This window comes from Phascolarctos cinereus, unplaced genomic scaffold, assembly GCF_003287225.1.
Source record: "Phascolarctos cinereus isolate Bilbo 61053 unplaced genomic scaffold, phaCin_HiC Scaffold_9;HRSCAF=440, whole genome shotgun sequence".
NCBI lineage: Eukaryota > Metazoa > Chordata > Mammalia > Diprotodontia > Phascolarctidae > Phascolarctos > Phascolarctos cinereus.
The window spans coordinates 256,375,509-256,389,148 of record NW_027556402.1 but is presented as its reverse complement, the minus strand read 5'-3'; the positions used below and the strand labels follow the sequence as shown (position 1 = coordinate 256,389,148).

General features: G+C 57.0%; 1 protein-coding gene across 3 annotated transcripts; it reads right to left on the bottom strand.

Moving 5' to 3' along the window:
• Nucleotides 1-168: 168 nt before the first annotated feature.
• Nucleotides 169-13,313, bottom strand: SCYL1 (SCY1 like pseudokinase 1). Of its 3 annotated transcripts, none has more exons than XM_020968070.2 (18): nt 13,105-13,313; nt 12,706-12,846; nt 12,059-12,181; nt 11,724-11,950; nt 11,408-11,498; nt 11,063-11,218; nt 6,572-6,730; nt 6,332-6,439; nt 5,465-5,578; nt 4,313-4,468; nt 3,973-4,161; nt 3,069-3,144; nt 2,693-2,863; nt 2,048-2,226; nt 1,214-1,276; nt 893-1,102; nt 622-703; nt 169-513 (listed from the first exon to the last, which is right to left on the bottom strand). In XM_020968070.2, the coding sequence occupies exons 1-18, from the start codon at nt 13,222-13,224 to the stop codon at nt 389-391; spliced, it is 2,490 nt and encodes an 829-aa protein (XP_020823729.1). In that variant the 5' UTR covers nt 13,225-13,313; the 3' UTR covers nt 169-388. The 3 variants fall into 3 exon arrangements, with proteins under 3 accessions (XP_020823729.1, XP_020823730.1, XP_078004543.1); XM_020968071.2 differs by having other exon boundaries at nt 1,214-1,273; XM_078148417.1 differs by lacking the exon at nt 1,214-1,276.
• Nucleotides 13,314-13,640: the final 327 nt, after the last annotated feature.

Here is a 13,640-nt window from a genome sequence, read left to right as displayed (position 1 = left end):
AGCCCTTCGGGTGCCCCCCACTGGGGTATAAGGCAGCCCAGTCATTCAGGGCCCCACCACCACCAAAGCAGCCCAACCCTTCAGGTGCCCCCCAGGAGGCAGCCCGGCCCTTCAGGGCCCCCCCCCTCCCCAAGCAGCTCCCATGATCCAACACTCCAGGCCCAAGACTCAGAGGAACTAGAAATAAAATGTATTCCAGCTCTGATTATGTACATGGGGAGCCAGGCCCTGAGCCAGGCTGGGCTAGGCCTGGGGCCTCACGCATGGTTTGTACAATAAATACACGGGCAGAGGGTGGGGCGGGTCAGCCCGAGTCCCTTTCCCACTCCTATCACAGAAGCCAATGCAGCCCTGGCTCTAAGGAGGGGGCAATGCCAGGGTTCGAGGGTCAGTCCAACTTCCGTGCTCCCAGCTTCATGGGCCCCTTGGCCACCTTCCTCTCTGCCCGCTTGGCTTCCAACTCTCTCTTCCTCTCCTCTCTCTTCTTCCGAGCAAGCTCAGCCTTGGCCTGTCCTGGGAGACCATGACATGAAGCAGGGGCTTAGTGGGGGCTTTTCCTTCAAGGCTGCAGCTCTGGGCAACCCCATTAGCCCCCCGCAGAAGGGAGAGGAGGGGACCTACTGCTCTCTGACTCCAGGGTCCCCCAGCTCTCCTCCGTCCCCCAGTCCCCAGAGGCTTCTGTGCTCCAGGAATCTGGATTCCTCTGAAAAGAGAAGAGAAAGAAATTGGTCAGGGCCAACCTGAGGGGCTCAGAGGCCTGACTTTCACCCACCCACCCCTGCCTCCCCAGAGCCCAGTGACGTGGCTTGGGCTCTTACCAGCACCCCCACCCCACTGCTTAGGGTGCAGGCCTCCCCTGCCCCTACCTGGGCAGAGCTCACCCACACATTACCTGTGTGCTGGCAGTCAGGCGAGGTGCCAAGGCTGAAAAGGGATCTGCCTTCTCGCTGGTCTCCGTCCCACCCCAGTTGTACTCACTGGCCAGCTTGGTGCCCTCGGGCAGTTTCTGGGGCCTTGACTCCTGCCAGCCCTGGTCCCAGGAGCCTTCGGCCTCCCAGCTGCTCCAGTCAGACTCGGTGGACTTCTGAGAGGGGCTGCCCACCTGCAATGGGAGATTGGAGAGGCTGGCGGGATGGCAGAGTCTCTGGACCACCTGAATTCAGGGGACCCACTACTACAACACTTCCCCCCCCCCCCGGGGCCCAGGGCTCACCCTCCTGGACCGGTGCTCCCTATCACTGATGCTCCAGTCTTCTTGCTGAGCCTCTCCTTCCTGCTGCGGGGAGGCGCAGGAGGTGAGCCTGAGGAGGGGCAGGGGGCCCAGCCCCTACTCTGGCACCAGGCAGCCCTCCCCACCCCTAAGTGGGGCTTCCCTAAACCTTCCATGTGTTGCTCCATCTGGGAGGAATGGCCGATGTGGCCCCAGGCATCCCTGTAGGGTGTGGGAAGGAGGCACAGGAGAAGGTCCTGTCTCCGGGGGATTGTAAGGCACACATACCCTAAGAAAGGAGGCCCCAGCCCACAGCGAGCTTCTTGGGGCCACAGAAGGGAGACAGCTGGGATGGACAAAGCATGTCACAAACATTAGCTCCTCTGAACTACCCTGGGAGGAGGTGCTATCATGAATCCTCATTTTACAGGGAAAAAAGCTGAAGCAAATAGAGGTGAAGTGACTTTTCCAGGGTCATACAGCTAGGATGCATCTGGGGATGGGGTCCTGGGCCACCTAACAGCCTCACTCCTCCCCTGCCCCATGATGATGGCCTTGGTGGGTGGCTAAAGGAAGCACACCAGCAGAAGGGGGTCACTAGGCAGGAATGAAAGTGGGGGCTCCCACCCCCCGCCGCCTGGCCTCAGCACTTTCAGAGGTCACTTCCCCTGGTGCTGTGGACCCTCCATACCCTAAGAGACTTACTGACTGAACACAAAATCAACAGCCCAGGGACTCAAGCCCAAAGAGGGCCAGCCCCTACCCTCCCAGACTGTCCATTCCAGTGTGGGCAGGGGCAGAGGGAAAGCCCAGAGAGCAATCCATGGGCCCGCTTACCTCCAGGCTGCCCCAGTCTTCATCGTCCCACCGGTCAGCGGAGCCCTCCCCTTCCTCAGCTGCCTCCTCCTCCTCCTCGTCCTCCCCCGCCCCTCTTGTGTCCCACTGACCTGAGGTCACCGGAGGGACCTGGGCAGGGGCAGCGGCTAGGGCTGGGACTAGGGCTGCTGCTGAGGGGCCTGGGGAGGAGAGGAAAGGGGGCACATCAGGGATTGACCAGCCTCTTCAGGGAACCCAGATTTCCTACGTGCCAGTAACTGGTGAGGGAGAAGCCAGGGGGATGTTCCCACCAGGGCCTCCAATGGCTAGGGGTGGACGTTCCAGGGTGCTGCCGGGGGGGGGGGCCCACCCAGGCAGGGAATAGGGTGTGGCAGTTTGGACAGATCTAAATTCTAATGTTAGGGACAGGAACTGCAGAGAGGTTCAGTGAGGTGGCCTGGCAGCTCCCAGGCTCACTCCCCAAGCGAAAACCTCCCAGGGTCCTCAGACGCCATCTTGTCTGGCCCCAGGGAACTGAGGTCCAGAGACTAAAGCTTCCAGGGTGGAAGCAGGCGCAGGACGCTAGGGGCTGCAGACGCCATCTGATGACGACGGGGGCAGGGCACAGTTTGGAATCCTAAGCTCCCAGGGAATTGGAAGACTCACCTTCTGGGAGCGGCCTAAGGGGGGCATCGCTGGCTGGGGTGCTATCAGTGGCGACGGGGTTGGCTCGGATCAGCTTGGAGGTGAGGGAGGAGACACCCGTCACGGCCCAGCCAGCCCAGCTCGCTGCGCTGGTCCCCGGTCTCGGGCTGGAGGCTCTGTGGACATCCTTTTCTGGGGGAAGAGAGGACGATGTGGAGTGTCCAGGGGCAAGATCCCTGGGGAAGGGAGCTTGGGGAGCCTGCAGCAGGGGGGATGGCAGGGAGCAGGCCGGGTCCTCAGGGGAGGTACCGAGGCTATCGACAAATACCGCCGGGGTGGCGCCGCACAGTACCAGGAACAAGGACTAAGGGGGAGAGGGGCGTCTCCATGTGCTCACCCATCTCCTCCAGCTGGCCTGGGTCTTCAGACACAGACTCAAGTTTGGCTAGGAAGCTTCGAATGGCCTTGAAAGCCTGTGGGAGGACAGAGGAGAAGGGAAAGCGGAGGCCCGAGGGAGAGGGTGTGCCTAGGAATCCAGAGGCAGCCAGAGCACAGAGATGGGGCGGAGGGGGTGGGGAGGCTGGGAGCCAGGAGACCCTGCCCCATTGCACCTTATCCTAGACAGTGAGTTACCTCAGGGACTCAGTTTCTTGATCTGTACAATGGGACACTAGGGGACCTCAGAGGATTTTTAACAAACACTTTTGAAGGACACTCTATGTGACAGGGCTCTAAAGACACAGGGGCTGGGTTCAAATCCTGCCTCAGAGAGGAGTAAAAGGCAGTCTGCCCTGGGCAGACTCCAAGGTCCCTTCCAGCGCTACTTCTGTGACCCAATCATCTTGGATAAGGCCCTGTACCTCCCTGGGCCTCAGTTTCCCCCTCTGTAATAGGAGAGGATTAGACCCAGTTCCCACTAATGTCCCTCTCTTCCAGCTCCAGATCTAAGATTCTAAAACACTGGATGGTATTTGGGCTCAAACACTAATAAACATGACAGAGAACAGCCTGGAAAAAGGCAAAAGGAGAGGGCCACACAACTTTCCCTGAAAATCTGAGGACAGGAATCACTTGGGGCTGGGAGGCTCAACAGAGGCTTCTGGGGAGGGGATTGGGGGGGCACAGAGTGCATTACGGCACAGCCTAGGCAAAAGAGTGGAGGCAGGAGATAGTTCAAAGACCAGCAGAGAAGCTAGTGTGAAATCCACAGGGCTGGGGGTGGGCCAAGTCCCAGGTCTATTGGGCAGCTTGTGTCTTGTCAGTCGAGGCCAGCCTGGTGCCAGGCTTCTGCCCAGCCTTACCTGGTCGCGCACAGTTTTCTCAGGGTCTACAGTGAGGGTGCAGAGGACCGGCAGGATCTTGAGGGCGCAGTCATTCATGGAGTAGAGGTTGTGGGTGGCGGCAAAGCCCAGGACTCCTGCCGCCCTCGACGGGGCGAAGGGGTCCCTGGTGGCCCGGCTGAAAGCCGACGTGAGGACCCGATGTCTGGTCTGAGGAGGAGGAGGTGGCGCTCAGCGGCCCTGTTCCAGCCAAGCCCATGGCAGAGCTAGGCCCCGCTCTGGGGGGCACAAGAGGGAGCAAGGGACAGATGGAGGTCCCCCTCCCAGGCTGGGGCAGTGCAGAGGCGGGAGCCCGACTCACACTGGCGCTGAGGTGGGGGCCGATCTTGCCCAGGCACACGGTGGTGTTGCAGCGGATGGGGCCCTGGTCATCCTTGGCCTGGAGCCTGGCAAAGTGCTTCATCAGCTCTACGTTAAGATTCTGCTCGTTCAGCTTGGGGGCCAGAAGCAGCATGGACTAGAGGACAGAATGGGGGGCCGAGGGCCACGGCCTGGCTCAGAACCTTCCCGGGATCCTGGAGGCCCTCGTCTGGCCCCAGGCCCACCCAGCCCACTGTGGGCCCCACTCCCTTCTCTCCCGTGAAGGCTGCTGCCCACGTTGCAGCGGCCTCCTAAGAGGGAGCTGACAAAGAAGCTTGTTCCCAGAGAGGGCCCACTAACGGATCGCTTTGGCAGATGCCCCAGAGAAAGGACCTGAGTGTGGACCCTCTGCCTAGAACTGGAAAGGCCCTCGGCAGGCTGCCGCGTCCACCCCCTCCTCCAAATGAGGCCTGAGGATCAGGGGTTGGGGTCACACAGGCAGAGATTTGAACCCAGAGCCTCAGACTCTAGTGCCTGTTTTCACTACGCCAACTGGCCAGCCTCAACGAAGAGGGGCACTGGGCTGAGGCGGTCACATTTGTGGGATCCCAGGGCACGCAGACAATAGTACATGGTGGAGCCAGCATCCAGCCCCAGGCGCCCCTGTCCTGTCATCACACAGCAATGACCCCCTCTTGGAACATCCCGCCCACCCACAGCTCCCAACTTCCCACCAACACAGAGGAGAGGACAGTCAGCAGCTGGCCACCTGCCCCTCCGCACCCCTCGCTTCCTGCTTCCCTGGGGGAGGTCCAGAAGGAAGACTGAGTGTGACCCCCTCCAGCTATGGACTCATCCCAAGGAGATCCCAGGGCAACCAAACACTCAGCCTGGCGTCCACCAGACCTAGGAGAGGGGAGAGGCTGAAAGATCATCTCGGCCCAACCCCTTCCTTTTGAAGATGAGGAAGCGAGATACTTTGTCTGAGGTCGCAGAGCCAGAGTGAGGCAGGGCCCACTCGTAGGGCCTCGCCCGGCACCCCCGCCTCCCTGGGCTCACAACAGGCAGCAGGCTAATGGCCCGATGGTCGGGGTGCCTTGTATCCCCCGGGCCCCAGCCCCATGCAGCCAGCGCTCAGCCCTTCCCAATGCACCTTGACGGTCTGCTCCCGGATGGCAGGGTTGGTGTCCAGGAAGCCATGCACAACATGGGGGAAGATCTGGCTGTTGACTGTTGGCTCATCGAGGTATTGAATGAACTGCTCCATCTGTGCCACGGGGGTGGGAAGAGGAGACACGGGAGGCCCATGGCAGGTCACCAAGGGAGAGCCAGTGCCCAGAGACAGGGCAGCAAGGCTGGAGCTCTGTGGGCCCGCCATCTGCCCACACCTGCACCCTCCTCCTGGGGCTGGGTCCCTTTATCAGGACACGTCTTGTATTTCTATCTATTTCTCTGGCACGGCGCTCACCAAATAGAAAGGACCTGATGTGCCTTTGCTTGCTCACTCATTCTTGAGGCCTTCTCTGCCTCAGTTTCCCCAACTAGTCCACAAACAACAAAGATCAGCAGGCAACATTCCTGATCCTAAGCTCAGGTTGAACCAGCAGGACATAACCCTTGGGCTTCCTTTCCAGCTGCTGCCTGGTATCTCTTCAGCTCGAAAAGGATCCTTTTGGCCAATCCAAAATACTGAGGCCTTTGCCGCTTGGATTTCCCTCCTCAGCTCATTACTATGGGTACCTCCGAGGACTGAAGGGGCCTTAGAGATCAAGGTCAGTATCCTCCCAAGGAGGAAACTGCAGGCCAGAAGTTCTGTGCCCCAGGCCCCACAGGCAGCCAGCTGGTCCTCTGACTCCCCTACTCCAGATCCAGGGTTCATGGCTTTCCTCTCACTCACCCCCACCTCCTCCAGGGAAGGGGCCCCTCCCCAGCAAAGACACATCCCTGCCCCAGGACCTTGAGGGCCACTGGAACCCAGGCTGGGGAGCCAGGCCCTGGACTGGGCTAGGGAGCAACCCACTTGCTGCAGTAAGCGGATCCGCATGGCCCGGTCGGTAGAGGAGAACATCTTTACCACAACAGGAATGATTTTCTGCTGGTACTCTTCAGCACTGAGGAACTTCCCTACCTGCAAGACAACAGAGGCTGGTGGCGCAAACCTGTGGTCACAACTCAGTCTAGGCAGAAAGTTGGCGTGGGACCTCCGCAGCCGAGGGCAGCTCTTCTTCTCCTCCTCCTGGTCACATGAAGCTCAGCTCACCTTGAAGAGAGGGGTGAGGATGACCGCGCCAGCACTGCCATATTCAAAGGCTGTCAGCAGTTGGGGCAGGATCTTATGCCGGCAAAAATCCTCAGGGAAGGAGTCCAGATTCTTGCTCAGTTCCTGGAAGAATTTCTGCTTCTCAGCAGGTTCTTTGATCTGTAAGAGAGTAGTCAGTGTAGGACAGATGTGAGACAGAATCACAGAACCTCAGAGGAAGGGAATTCAGGGATCCCCTCATCTAACCCACACCTGAGCAAGAATTCCTACTATAGCATCTCTGGGAAGTGGCCATCCCGGCCTGTGCTTGATGACCTCCGATGAGGAACCTCCCAGCACCAGAGGAAGACCAGTCCACTTGTGGATGGCTCTGGTAGCTCAGACATCATTCGTCTGTTTTGTTTTATTTTTCCTGACATTAAACCTTAATATGCCTCTTTCCAACATGCACCCATTTCTCCTAGTTCTGCTCCTGGAGTCAGGCAGGACAAGTCTAATCCTTCTTCCATGTGACAAGCCTTTATCATGTCCCATAAGCCTCTTCTTCTCCATCCCTGGTTTCTTCCATTCATCCTCCTAAGGCACATTCTCAAGGCCCCTCTCCACACTACTTGTTCTCCTCTACACACACGTCAGCTTGTTCATTTCTTTCCTAAAATGTGGCACTCAGAACATCCCAGATGAGGTCTGCCTGGGACAGAATGCAAGTGGGCCTGTCACCTCCCTGCTCCTGGCCCCATGCTTCTCTGTCTTGGCTTTTAACTCCCATCAAGCTTGGAGACCACTAACCCCACTCCCCAGTGAACTGCTGCTTCACTGTGCCTCCTCCTCTGACTAGCTCCAAATCCCCCAGAACCAATCCTTCTTCCTAGAAAACATCCATTTTTTAAGGGCACCCACTGGGAAATCATGAGATGCTCCCAAAGTGAACTGAATACATGAGATCTCCTCATAAAAAGAAAGAGCTGAAGGAGGTGCCTTTCAACACTCCAGTCGAGAGATTCCACAACCAAACAAGTGATGGAGGGATCACAAAGGACAAAACAAATCATCTTCTATTATAAAAAATGTTAAATGGCTAATACGGAAATATGTTTCACATGACCTCACATGTATAATCGAAATCAAATTGTTTGCCTTCTTGAGGAGGGGGGAGGGTCGGGATGGAGGGAGAGAATCTGGAACCAAAAATCTTTAAAAAATGAGTGTTAAAAATGTTTCACATGTAATTGGGAAATATTTAATGAAATAAAAATATTAATTAAAAACTATTGCACCTAGGATAAGATGAGAAACTGACAACTGGAAAATCTTTGCATCAGATGTTCCAAATAAAAGCTTGCTATTCTATACAAAAAACTAACACAAACATATGACATTAAGAGCCAATCACAATACATAAATGATCACGGAGCAGCCAGGTGGTAAAATGGTTAGAGCACTGGGCTGGGAGTCAGGAAGACCTGAGTTCAAATCCTGCCTCAAACATATACTATCCAGGTGACCCTGAGAAAGTCGTTTTACCTGTCTGCCTCAGTTTCTTCAAGTGTAAAGTGGGGATAACAACAGTACTTTGAGGATCAAATGATGTAATATTTGTAAAGCTTTTAGCAGGCACTTAATAAATGCTTGTTCCCTTCCAAAAGAAGAAATGAAAACCATCAACAACCATACAAAAAATGTTCCAAATTACTAATAAGAGAAATTAAAACCAAAGTGCAAGACAGTACCGTACAAAAATTAGATTTCACTTCATACACACTAAATTGGCAAAGATAAAAAAACAGCCAATGTTTCAGAAGAGCTGTAGGGAAACAGTGGAAAGGCAGAGAGAGCCAGGCTTGGAGATGGAGAAGTCTGGGTTCAAGTCTTGTCTCTGACATGTACCAGCCGGGCCACCCTGGACAAGTCACTTAACCTCTCAAGGCCCCAGACAGCTCAGGGACCATGAGTCACAGACAAATCACTGACTGACTGACATGGGTGGGAGGAGTTTCCATGCTGGATGTTTCCTATAAGAATCATAACAATAGCTAGCATTTATGTAATGCTTTAAGGTTTACAAAGCACTTTGGAAAACATCATCACATTTTATCCTCACGACAATTCTGGGAGGTAAGTGCTGTCATTACCTCCATGTTACAGATGAGGAAATTGAGGAAGCAGACAAAGGTGAAGTGACTTGCCCCAGGTCACCAAGCTCTAAAGTGCCTTAGGTCAGATTTGTTTGTTTGTTTCTTGGGGAGGCAATTGGGGTTAAGTGACTTGCCCAGAGTCACACAGCTAGTGAGGCCAGATTTGCATTCCGGTCTTCTGGATCCTATGTCTAATGTTCTAATCTGCCTCTGCCTATCAGCCAGGTAGTGCGATATCATGGTGCTGCAAGAAGAGATAAATATACAAAATTCAGAGAAACCTGGGAAGACTCGGACAAAGAAAGATGATAGTAACGCAAGGTGAAAGTAGCCAACCAAAAACCAGCCACTCCCAGATGCTGAAACACCCCCTTCTCCCCTAGAGCTGGAGGTGGGGACTACAGATACAGAATGGTGCATACATCACTGGCACTCAGTTGCTTTTGCTTCTCTTTTTCGGTGGTATAGGGAAGGGCGTGGGGGAGGGAATGTTGGGTATCGGGAAATGATAGCAGTATCAAAAACAAAAAGCAATTTATAAAACTTTTTTAAAAATTCTGTCTTCTGGGGGCAGCTGGGTGGTGCAGTGGCTAGAGCACCGGCCCTGGAGTCAGGAGGACCTGAGTTCAAATCCAGTCTCAGACACTTGACATTCACTAGCTGTGTGACCCTGGGCAAATCACTTAACCCCAACTGCTCACCAAAAAAGCAAACAAAAAAAAAATTTATCTTCCTCAATTTGTCCCAGGCCTCTGGGACAAAAGTTCTGTTAAGAACCTTTGGAATGTGGATCTTGCTGCATGGCCTCTACGCTTTTATCCAAGACTCTGGCTGAAATGTCAAACTTCACAGGGCCTAGCACAGATCCCTGGGGTACTCCCCTCCAGAACTCCTTCCAAAGCGACGCTGAACCACGAATGAGCTCTCAAAACCATAGCCGGGCAGTAGAAAGCCTGCTGCACTTGGAGCAAAGGGATCTGGGTTCAAATCCTGTGTAACCTTGGATAAATCATTTCCCCTTCCTGGACCTCAGTCTCCTCTTCTGTAAAATGAGCGAGCTGGGCATCTGCTCACACTTGGCAAACTCTAGTGACCACGTCCCCAGTGCTGCCCATCACACCGTCCTGACCCCTAGCTCCCCCCTCTAAGGACAGGCAGGGAGTACAGATAGGGGGGAGGGAATCAGCATTTCTATACAGCACCTACTGTGTGCCAGTAAACGCCTGACAATCGTTACCCCACTTCATCCTCACAACAACCCAGCACAGATACTGTTATTATCCTCATTTTACAGTTGAGTAAACTCAGCCAACAAGAGGTTAAGTGACTTGCCCAGGGATCACACAATGGGGCTGGATTTGAACTGGGGTCTTCCTGACTCCTGCTCCAGTGCTCAGATCAGTCCACAAAAACAAAGCCCAAGGGTCCAAGAGAATAGAAGGAGCTTAGAGGGGCCCTTGGAGGGCACCCAGTCCAGCCCCTTCCCTTTACAGATGAAGAAACTGAGGCTCAGATTCCTGGGTTACCCAGAGCACTGCAGTTAGTGGGTGTCAGGCTGGGGTTGGAATCTAGGTCTGGCCTCCTGGGCCAGGCCCCTTTCCACCTGATGCCCAAGGGCTGTGAGGACGTCCTTCCTGATTTCGTTTCTAAACTAGCCACGACCCCATAAGAGGCTAAGTGTCTCGGGAGAGGCTTTGTTGCTCTTGTGTGTTCTTGGACATTTCTGTGCCGCTTTTAAAAATGGGTAACTTAAATAAAGCCCAACACACATCATTTCTCAACATACCCCACGCTGAATTCCTTTGGAATCAAAAACACAAAGCTGATGGCTTTTGCCACATTCCACACCCCCAGTCCCTGCTCCTCTACTGAGTGGAGATTACATTTTTCCTGAGCTGGCAGCTCAAAACCCTGCGGTACCCCAACATCCTGGCCTATCTCGATGGGCTGGAGGTAGGCTGGCCGGGGCGCGCCCCCCCCAGGATCTCTTGGACCGCAAGCTCCTCCTCTGTCCTTCCTTCCGTTTCCCCTTTAGCCCTTACTCTCCTGTTCTTTCTCTGCCCCCCCAGGTGAACGTCTTCCTTTCTCTTCCCATAAGATCACAGGGACTTTGGAGATTCGCTAGTCTTAACCAGCCAGCCAGGAAAAAACATTTATAGTGAGGGGAACCGGTATGTGTGCATGCGTGCGTGCGTGCACGCGTACAACATTTCCCCAGCCTTACAAAGGACACAGAAAGAAGAAATTCACAAGAGTAACACGGCCCCAGGCGGACGGAGCACAAGGGACAAGCAAGGCCCAAGGCAGTCCAACAGTGCCCTTGTTCTCAGGGGCAGCTCTCTCCTGCTGTACTCACCTGGATCTCCTCAAGGAAGAGGTTGGTCTCCACAAAGCTGTTGCACATGAACCCGCCGGGGGCCCGGCAGTTCTGCAGGAAGCGGGATGGATTGGGACGCACCCTGGGGTTGGCCCCCACCAACTCGCAGTAATGGGGAACCAGAGACTTTGGAATCTGGAAGAAAGGTAGGCATGAGAGGGGCCTCAGTGGGCCAGGGAGGATGAGGGGCTGAATGAGGCAGGAGGCAGGAGGGCCAGGACGACCAGAGAAGGGAGAGGGGCATGTGGCCGAAGGGAGTAAGGCAAGGCCAAGAAACGAGGGGGCATCCTGCAGGCCGTGGGGAACCAGATCCCAGAGACTCACCTTCCCCAGGGAGCGCAGGGAGGAGGCCCGGGTCAGGGGGCCGTTGAACACCTCCCAGATCAGACAGCCCAGTCTCCACATGTCGGCTGACCTGTGTTGACCCAAGGAGGGGATTCAGTGGCCCTCCTGGGCCTGATCATGCTGAGAGGGGCATCAGGGCTCCCTAGATCTCCCTCCCCTTTCCTGAGGCCAGGGAGGAGAAGGTGGATGGTGGAGGGAGGAGCAGGGTCAGTACTCTGCTCTCCCATTCCTCGCTGCCAAGGTCTCATTCCATGAGGGGCTTGGCCATCCTGCCCACCCAATCCCCCACGCTCACCACTTCTCCCCCACGCTTTTGCTGCTGCTGTCTGTCATCTCAGGTGGGTCGTAGCGTTCCAGGTCGGGGATTCCCTTGCAGGGGGGCTCGCCGCTGTCCCCCTGGGCCGAGTACATGTAATCGAGGCCCCCCAGCTTCCACTCCCCAGCTCGGTCCACAAAGACAGCCGCCGTACACACATTGTTGTGAATGAGGCTGCAGTCATTGACCAGGAAGCTCAGGGCTTTCTGTGGGGATGAGGTCAGGCTGGGGGCACAGCTTGGGAGGCTGGCAGCATCCCGCCCGCACCACCCCCGAAGAGCAAGCTGTGGGGAATGCGAGCATCCAGTTCTCACCACAATCTGATGCAGCCCCCAGGAGATCTCCAGCTCACTCAGGCCCCCTGTTTCTGCTTTCAACTTCAGGTAGTTCCCTAGTGGGGTCACAGGCTCAGTCACCACATGAAGGCATTTGTCTGTCTGGGAGAAGGACCGAGACGTAGGTCAGTACAGGCCCGGGAACACAGATCCCTGGGCTGAGATAGAGGGGAAGTTAAGAGACAAGGCAGGTGAAGGTGGGGGAGCTAAGTGATTTGCGACAAGAGGGAGAAAATGACTGACTAGACTGGCTCTGGGACTGAGGAAGGCCTGAGCAAGGCCATGTGGAGATTACTGGGGGGAGGGGAGGTCTTAAAGACAAAGGGAGAGGAGGGACACAAGGAAAGGGGGCAAGGTTCAAATCCGGGTTCTGCCCCCACTCCTGTGACCTTGAACAGGCCCCTTCCCCTCTCTGGGCCTCAGTTTCCTCATCTGTAAATGAGGAGGTTAAGACTAGCGAATCTCCAAAGTCCCTGTGATCTTACGGGAAGAGAAGGGAAGACGTTCACCTGGGGGGGCAGAGAAAAAAAACAGGAGAGTAAGGGCTAAAGGGGAAACGGAGGGAAGGACCGAGGAAGAGCTTGTGGTCCGAGAGATCCTGGGGGGGGGCGCCCCGGCCGGCCTACCTCCAGCCCATCGAGATAGGCCAGGATGTTGGGGTGCCGCAGGGTTTTGAGCCGCTTGAAGGCTGCCTTGGCCACCAGCGTCTGCTCCTCCTCCCCGGGCTTGGCCTCGTACACGAACACGGACACGGCATTTCCCGTGGCCTGCGGGGAAGCGCGGGCTGGTGGGGGGAAGGGAGCTTGGGGGTTCCCCGCCCCCCTCCCTCGCCCCTGGACACGTGGGGGCTCCGCTGGGCGGGGAGCAGGGTCTCTGGCCCCCGGGACTCCCGGAGGGCCCTCCCCCCAGGGCTGCCAAGGGCCGCGGGGGCCACGTCAGGCCGGCAGGGCCGGGGGCGGGGCCGGCCTGCTCCGGCCGCCCGGGCTCCAGCCAGCGCGGCCTGCTCCCCGGCCCCGGTCCGTCACCTTCTTCTTGCCGCGGTGCAGCGCCCACAGCCCCGGCCCCGGCGCGCCGCCGCCCTCGGGGGACTCCGGGCTCAGCTCGTACGGGAAGTCTCGGATCGGGTCCCGGGCGAAGAACCACATCTTCCGCCCGGCCCCGGCTCAGGCCCGGCTCCGGCTCCGGCTCCGGCTCCGGCTCCGGCTCCGGCTCCGGCTCCGGCTCCGGCTCCGGCTCGGACTCTGCCCGGGCCCGGCTCCGCCCCCTCGAGGCCCCGCCCCTCCGAGGGTCCCGCCCCTCGCGGCTCCGCCAATGGCGGCCCCGCCCCCGAGGGCCTCCCCCAGCACCACCCCGGGGCCCGCCCCCTCGAGGCTCCGCCCCCGCAAGACGCCGCGGTTCCCGCCGGCGCTCCTCAGGCCCCGCCCCCAGCCCCCTCCATCCGCTCGCTCCTCTGGCCCCCTCCTTTTCGAGTCTTCTCTTCCTCCCTCCTGCCCCGGAGAGGGGCGCGCAGGGGCGGGGCCTCGAGGGGGCCGGAAGAGTCGGGGGGAGGGGACGGGGCAAG